At 41.4% G+C, this 8,636-nt stretch overlaps 1 protein-coding gene across 2 annotated transcripts in view; it reads left to right on the top strand.

Annotated features, from left to right (window-relative positions):
• Nucleotides 1–3,952: 3,952 nt before the first annotated feature.
• Nucleotides 3,953–8,636, top strand: part of def6a (DEF6 guanine nucleotide exchange factor a) — a 140,204-nt gene continuing 135,520 nt past the window's right edge. The window contains exon 1 of one of the 2 annotated variants that reach the window (XM_059653450.1): nucleotides 3,953–4,051. Coding sequence is in view for 1 of the 2 variants with exons in the window: in XM_048553530.1 (XP_048409487.1) it covers nucleotides 4,017–4,112 (96 nt within the window). In the remaining variant the exon portion in view is untranslated. Of the gene's footprint in view, nucleotides 4,113–8,636 lie in introns of both variants that reach the window. The other variant, XM_048553530.1, reaches the window with a different exon arrangement.

The following is an 8,636-nucleotide window of genomic DNA, read 5'->3' as shown; positions in this document are numbered from 1 at the left end:
GCTTACCTTCAGTAACTGCTGCACAAGGACACCCAGGTCCCGCTGCACACTCCCCTTTCCCAATTTATAGCCATTCAGGTAGCAATCTGCCTCTTGTTTTTGCTTCCAAAGTGAATAACCTCCCATTTATCCAAATTATACTGCATCTGCCATTGATGTGCCCACTCACCCAACCTGTCCAGATCATACTGAAGGATCTCATCTCATCACAATTCACCCTCCCACTCAACTTGGTATCATCTGCAAACTTTGAGAAAGAATTCCAGAGTTTAAGGTTTGAACAGTGGAGGGCATAGTCACCTGTGGTGGGACAAAAGAAGAGAAGAAACTCATGAGAAACCAGAATTAGAAGAATGTAGAGTTCTCAGATGGGATTGTCAGTCTGGAGGAGGTTACAGATAGAGTTGAGGCCCTGGAGGGATTTGAATGCGCAGATAAAATTTTTAAACTAAAAATTGTAGCAAACATAAGGACAGGAGCCAGAAATTCAGCTTACCAGCCTTGATTTACCATTCTTTGATGCCATGACTAATCTGTAATACAATTCCACCCACCTGGAGTCCATCCCCTAATACTCTTACCTGACAAAACTATCAATCACTGTCTGAAATTGTCAAGTACCTCCTCAGTTGCTTCTTGGGAAGAGCAGACCCAGATTTCCGTTGGTTTTCATGTGAAGAAGTGCTTTCTGACTTAATCCTCACTAATCTAGTTTTAATTTTGAAGTTAAGACCCCTTGATTTGACTCCTCCACCAAAAAAATTAGTTTGTTTCAGTAACCTTCAATTGAAATCTTCTTAATGTTCAAGGGAATATGAGTGTTATCTTTATAATATGTTCTTGCAATTTTACCATTTTAACAGTATCATTGTAGCCAATGGTGCTGTATCCCCTCCAAGTCCGATGTATTATTCCTCAGACAGGTAATCAGATCTCAAAAGAGGTAACCAAAACTTTGTTTAACTTGTAACATAAGTTATGGTAACATAACCTTTTTATTGAAATTAAGGCCAGAACTAAAACAGGATAAATTTTCAATGCTAAAGAGGTGTTGGCTTCTCAGTAGTCAGGTTTTGGAAATTGAAGAACGGTTTTCACAAAGAACCAATGTCTCCCCAACTCAAAAATTGAACAGAATAACTGCATGGAATTTCTCACGAAATAGCCAGCCACTACTTCCATTTCACCCACTGACATTACATAGTGCAATTAGTGGATCTTTTCAGTAATTCCAGTGTAAGCAGATTCACTTTACTTGTGACAGTAGAGAGACCACAAAGACATGAGAGAGAACTTGCCAAACAGCAATCAGTCATTTCCTAATGCTGCTGTGAGTGATAGTTCACTCTGCATTTGAGCTTCTGTATACCAAAAGCAGATTCCCAGGAGGTAAATGTGTCTGAAATAGAAACTTTTCACTAAGGAAGAGTAATGCATGAAATATACCAGTATTGATGTTATTAGTATCAGGTCCCTGCTGAGTGACTCATTGGAAGAGTTGATTGTTGATTGATGCAGGCTCCTGAGCCAAGTAATCACCATAAACAAAATACTTTGAAATTACCATTTTCTGTGGTGTTCCTTTTCAGAAAATACATCTATTAGCCTTCTTAATTTGTCCTCCTGTTTAAATTCTTTTTTCCAATTCATTCATGTTATGCGGAAAACATTGCCAACATTTAAAGTTTTTGAGAGGCTTTGTAGCTCAGGTTGTGGATGAGGTTGTAGATGGAACTCCATCAACAAGCACATTAAGTTGGACCCATTATACAAACCACTGAAAAACAGAACTGGTACTGATTCCAACCGCTCAGCAAACCAAAGCATATAAATAACAAGTGGGACAGAAAACCAATGCTTCACCAGAGGCACATAGATGATGTTACCTTGCAGCGGGTGACAAAACATCAGCAATCAAACACACCGGCTCAGCGAGCAAATCTACAACTTCATTGCCAACATTTATTACGTAATTACCCTAGTGAAGGTGATGGCAGGCCATTTTCCTAAACCACTGCACACCCATGTGATGAATGTACAGCCTAAGTGCAGTTAGACAGCAAATGCTAGGATTTTGATCCAGCAACATTGAAGGAAAGTTGAAATATTTCTGAGTCAGGATGCTGTGCGACTTGAAGTGGAACTTGGGGAATTGAATGTCGTTTGATTGAACCTTCAATGTCGCTGTGGATTATGCTGGTCATAACTTACAGATTTCAAGATGTTGATGCTACTCTGTGGTACTGGACTCAATCTGCTGTTAATTGAGCTGAGAGTTTGCTGATGATCTTAAGATATTCTAGTGATAACCCTGTTTGGAGAAAGGTGCATATATGGAAAGAAACAAATAGAATGTGGAAAGACAATACTAGTAGAATGCTGAATAAAAAAGTTAGAAAGTAGGGGATTTCAGCTTCCTCAATAATAACTGGGATAGACAAAATACCAAAGGCTTAGAGATTGCAGAATTTTTAAATGTGTTTGGGGAGCTTTATGAGCCAACACGTAGAAAGTCCAAGAGAGCGAGTGATGTTGGACCTAATTTTAGGGAAGAAAGCAGGTGAGTTGTAGATGTGTGAATGGGAAAATATTTCAATCAGTAGGATTCAGAAAGATTTAAGGCGATTATGAATAAAGACAAATATGGACTGGAAATAAAGATTCAGAACTAAGAGAAGTCAAGTTTTAATATAATCAGACACGATCTGGCTAAAGTTGGCCAGGAGCAGCTATTTTCAGGAGAATCCATACCAGAGCAGTGGGAGACATTCAAAAGTGAAAGTGCAGGGTCAGCATGTGCTGAAAAGGTGAAGGGTGGATCAGCAAGTCCAGAGAACCCTGCCATGTCAAGGAACACACAGGACTGCATTTAAAAAAAAAACTCAAGCTTATGGCAAACACCAGGGATACTCTAGAGCAGTATTTGCAAACTGGATCTGAAATTGATGTGGTGGCAGGAAGCAAAGTGTGATGGACAGAAGATGTTTTTGTCACTCAAAGCTGTGCCCACTAGAATATGATAGCGTTCAGTGCTGAGTCTGTTGCTGTGTGTAGTGTATATTAATGATCTAGTCATGAATACAGGAGGCATGATCAGTAAGTTTGCAGAGGATGCAAAAATTTGTGGTATGGTAAACAACAAGGAAGAAAGCCTTAGATGACAGGACAATATAGATGGACTTGTCAGAACACCAGCAAATGGATTTTAATTCTGAAAAGTGTGAGGTGATGCATTTTGGGAGGACTGATCAAGCAGTGGAGAGACATGTTGAAAGACAGAACCCTAGGAAGTATAGAGGGACCTTAGTGTGTACATTCATCAATCCTTGAAGTTTGCAGGACAGGTAGATAAAGCGGCTAGGAAGGCATATGGGATAATTGTCTTAATTAGTCAAAGCATTGAATACAAGAGCAGGTTATGCTGGATTCAAGAGGAAGGGTCACCGGACCTGAGACGTTAACTTTGATTTTTCTTTCTCCACAGATGCTGCCAGGTCTGCTGAGCTTTTCCAACAATTTCTGTGTGTTCCAAGTAATGCTGGAGCTGTACACAATGTTAGTAGAGTTATAGGTGGAGCACTGTTTATCTTTCAAGCTGTAAAAACTGTTGAGTGTGACCATACTTCTAAGAAGATCAGTAAACCTCTGAAATCAGTGAAAACCTATGTAAATAGATCAGTAAGTTTCAAAAATCACGCGAACATACCAAAGGCTCGGTAGTCATTGAGGATATACATAGATCAGTCAGCTTCAGCGTAAGCATGTACATGATTATGGGGGTGAACCGGAAAGTTTCTGAATGAATAGAACAAGGCAATCGGCACTGAGGAGGTGAGCTGCGCTTGTGCTCGACTCGCTGCACCCTTGGGTGGCAGGTGCACGCCCACAAGTGTTGGCGGCGACGTGCAACAAGCAGCAGGCGCTCGCTCCCGGCGCCGGGGACGCGGACGTGGGGGAGGGAGGAGCTGAGAACTTGAGGCCGTGCTGTGTGCTGTCGGCTTTCACTCAGTGCGAGAATGGAGTTGCGGAGTGAACTGTTGAAGTCTATTTGGTACGCGTTCACGGCTCTAGACGTGGAGAAAAGTGGCAAAGTGTCTAAATCGCAGCTAAAGGTAAAGCGGGGAAGGGGCAGGAGAGCAAACAGAGAGGCTACACTTGGTGCCTTGTCTGAAAACAGGGCGCTGATAACCCGGGATGTGTATAGCACGCTTACAAAGAAGATATTAACGACGTGCTCACAGGCTTATGTTTGTATAATTTGTGTGTTTCTACATTTTCTTTTTACGTAGAACAGGTTTTCTGATGCAGAAGCGTCAGGAAGTCAGTCAACGTGGCCAAAAAGTGAGGTTCTAAGGGCTGCTGCTTGACTGTGGAAACTTACCCGTTCCTTCAGCTTCTTATTGCTCTTTAGATAAGAATCTTTGTTAGGTTTGGCGTTTGTGTGTCGCCTGCATTATTTTAAGCCAGAATCTTATGGAGCGATGGATGCGTTGCAGTCTATCACCCACTTGGCATCTTGCACGGGCGTGATGTGATGTGAAGTGAATGTTACTGGGCTCTTGCTCTCGAAGTTTGAAGTCGCCAGTCCGACTGAACTTCTTACATTTGTGCCAGAGAGGCGCGCACACAGGAAACACAGGGCGACAGCCAGACAGCAGTGGTTAGAATTTTTCTGCAGTGCAACAGCAGTCGTGACTCACGGCTCCTTTTAAAACTAAACATCCCATGATTACGGGCAATTATTGGAGAGATTAACTTCGATCACATGCCCTTAATTTTGGGTTTTGTAATCGGACCTTCTTTCGATGCAATTTGCTAATCTTTTACAAAAGGGTGATTGCCAATTTGAAAAGATGCAGCTGAAGTGACAGCATCCTGTGCACATTCTGATGGGCGAGCATTTTGTTTTGTCGTATTAAGTTGCTCGAGCATTTTATCAGGTAGAAAAAGTGTCGTTTCTACATGCACAGTCTTAAAATTGCACACTGAATGAAATTTGAAAGGTGCTGTCAAAGCTGATGTGTTTATTTTCTCAATAGTCTGTGCCAAAACACTTTCAGTTTAAAAATAGATGAGAGCGCAGTGCAGAGGATGTCCTGTTACTGCTGGGTGCCAGCAATAGTCCCATTGGTTTTGACGAATGTATATCCACGACCAGAAAGGTAGAACTGTTTGTTTGAAAGGGTAGGGAAAGAAAGAACGAAAAGTTGTTCCATGACTTCAAAACTTTTGTGGCGAGAGCACAGTGTCCAGGCTTTCGGTTGTCTGAGAGTAAAGTGACACTTTTTAATTTTAATTTGGTTCTGAGCAAACACCAAGCGGGAATTGTAAGCAGAGAATTTGTCCTCAGTCATCTTTAAAGGGGCTCTATTAAACTCTGTAGATCTACTCCGTTCAGGGTGTTGCTTTGTATTACAGTTGAAGCTGCAGGATAACATTATTAGGTGAAGTGTCACTTTCCTAATCTAGGCCATAGTTCTTGCACTTCACCTGTGTGTGGAGCACTTTGTGATGTTTCTTTCCCTGATATCTTCATGGGATGTGGATGTCACTACGTAGGTTGCCCATCCTTAAATGTCCCTCGGAATCTCTGCAAGCCCTGCCTGACATCAGATGTTTAGCATAACTGTGTGGCTTGCTGAGCCATTTTGGAGGTAGCCAAGTTATTGTGGGACTGAAATCACATGTCGATAAGACCAGGCAAGAATGGCAGATTTCCTTCCCCCCCAGAAAAGGCATTAATAAGCCAGATGAGTTCCCTCACAGCCTCCTCTGAAAGAATTAGTGAGCGAGTTAGTGACAGTGATAGATTCATAACAATATTACAGAGACTAGCTTTCAATTCACATTTATTGCTTGTTCACATTTTAAATTTCATTCCTGAACGTGGTAGAATTTGAAGGTGTGTTTCTGGTGTATTAGCCTGGATCTCTGAATTACTTGTCCAATGATATTAGAACTAGGCTATCGTCTCCTAATAAGAGAGAACTGTCTATAAATTGAATGAAAAAATACATTCCCAGCATTAATATTTGAACTGGAATTTTAACATAGCCTCAAAAGATTTTGCTCTCTATGAGGAGAGATTGATTTTTCTCTGATAGAGATGATTTGGGCTTTAGACTGAGAGGTGGTCTCACTGAAGCTTGTAGAATTCTAAAAGGCCTATGTGGGGTTGCAGGAACAGATATTTCACCTTCCTAAGGCCCAGGGGATACAATCTCCAGAAAAGGGGCAAGGCATTTAGGACTGAGATGGGAGAAATGTCTTCACTCAAGAGGTGAAAAATGTTTGGAATACTCTATCCCATATGGCTGTGAAAGCTCAGTCATTGGGCATGTTCAAGAGAGACAGCAGTAGATTTCTGATTACTAATGACATCAATGGGAATGGGATTGGTGTGACAAAGTGGTGTTGACGTAGATGGTCTAGAATGGTACAGCAGAATTAAGAGGAAAGAATGGCCTACCTGTACTTTTATGTAGGTAATGTTGAAAGAGGATTTGTCAGTATGTGTTTATAATTAAAGTACTTAAAGGGAACAACATTAATAAAACAACTTGCCATTAAATAGTGCCTTTCACTATCTCTGGATTTTCCACAATATTGGCTGGGCAGTGTCGTGGCAAATGTAGTAGAGGCAGACCAGCAGCAGCTGTATTGGCTTAGCAGTGAGGGAATGCAAGTTCAACCCAGCTGGATTTATTGTTGATTTTATTCAGGAAAAATCATTTGCTTTGGGAACACTCATTGGGACCTTTTTATATCCATGTGTGGGGGCAGACAGGTTCAACTGTTCTGACAGACACCTTTCCAGAGATGAACGTTGTTTGTGCTGCACTGAAGTACAGACCTAGAGTATGACCTTAGATTCTGGTGTGAGGTTTGAATGTGTAACTTAGTATGACCATTAAAGTCAGGTTAATTCTTGCAGCCTATTGTTTAAGAGTGAAGCAATAAAGTGACTTAAGGATGGAAATTTGAGTTGTCATAGAACCCAACACTATTTGGAACTGAATTGTTTGGTGACCATGCTTCATTTTCACGATCCTTAGCTCTCCTCTGTCTTTGATTATGGTAATTAAGGCCAGTATACTGTTGCCATTTCACATCATAAACCACCCTTTTGGCCTTTGATAGGAGATTTTCAACCTTAGCCATACTCATATTTTACAATCATGCACATGCATGGAAACTGAATTGTGACTTCTCAAACCCAATATTCATAAATAACAAATTTATTAAAAGAATGATCACCCACCAACATCCACGTTGAGAACGGTCCTTTGCTTCCCCATCCGTATTTAATTCCGCACCATTCTGGAAATTATTGTCTTTGCTATAAAGATTTGTTGACCAGTATTTTACTGATCATGAACTGTTACATGAACATGATACAGAACTGTTCCATGACAGTTTTGAATTTAGACATAGTTGGCTAATTTACGATTGGCACCATGATGCTTCTGCACAGAAAATTTACAGAAAGCCTAGAACGCTTTCCCTGTATTCACCCTTTCCTACTCCTTCCAAAATGATGTGGATTCTGGGTCAGATTCACATGTCTAAAATTGCTCACTTTTCATAGATGAGGGATTTTGTTTATAATTCGGTCATGAGATACAAGTGTCGCTGGATGGGCCAGCATTTATTATTCATTTCTAGTTGCCATAGCTGGTGGTGAGCTGCCTCTTGAACCACTGCAATACATATGCTGTAGGATGGCCCACAGTGCTCTTGGGGATGGAATCCCAGATTTTAACCCAGAGACAATGAAGGAACAGTGATATATTTCCAAGTCAGGATGGTGAGTAGCTTAGAGGGGGACCTACATGTGGTGTGTTCCCATCTATCTGCTGCCCATGTTCTTCCAGATGGAAGTGGCCATGAGTTTGTAAGATGCTGTCCAAAGAAGCTTTGGTGAATTTCTGCAGCACATCTTGTAGATGGCACGCATTGCTACTGCTGAGTGTCGGTGGTGGAGGAAGTGTATGTTTGTGGATGTGGAACCAATCAAGTGGGCTACTTTGTCCTGGGTGATATCAAACTACTTGAATGTTTATGGAACTGCATCCATGCAGGCAAGTGAGGAGTATTCCACCACACTCCTGATTTTGTACCTTATAAATAGGGGACAGGTTTTGGGGAGTCAGGAAGTAAGCTACTCACTGCAATATTCCTAGTCTCTGACCTGCCCTTGTAGTTGCAGTATTTACATGGCTAGTCCAGTCGAGTTTTTAACCTATGGTAATGCCAAGGATATTGATGAGAGGGCATTCAGTAATGGTGTAATGCCTCAATATCAAGGGACATCGATTAGATTGTCTCTTATTAGAGACAGTCATTGTTGGCGTTTATATGGCATGAATGTTACTTGCCACTTGTCAGATCATGTCTGGATGTTGTCCAGCACTTGCTGTGTTTGGACATGGACTACTCCAATAACTGGAGCATTGTGAATGATGCTAAACATTGCACATCATCAGTGAACATGCACACTTCAGACCTTATTATGGAGGGAAAGTCATTGATGAAGCAGTTGAAGATGGTTGGGCCTAGGACTCTAACCTGAGGAGCAAGGATTGCTCCTGCCTTTGGGCTAAGAAACCGAGGTTCAAGTCCTACATACTGCAGAC

The sequence above is a fragment of the Stegostoma tigrinum genome, chromosome 21 (genome assembly GCF_030684315.1).
Source record: "Stegostoma tigrinum isolate sSteTig4 chromosome 21, sSteTig4.hap1, whole genome shotgun sequence".
Classification (NCBI taxonomy): Eukaryota; Metazoa; Chordata; class Chondrichthyes; order Orectolobiformes; family Stegostomatidae; genus Stegostoma; species Stegostoma tigrinum.
The sequence above is the reverse complement of the archived record's forward strand: the minus strand, read 5'-3'. Positions and strand labels throughout refer to the sequence as shown.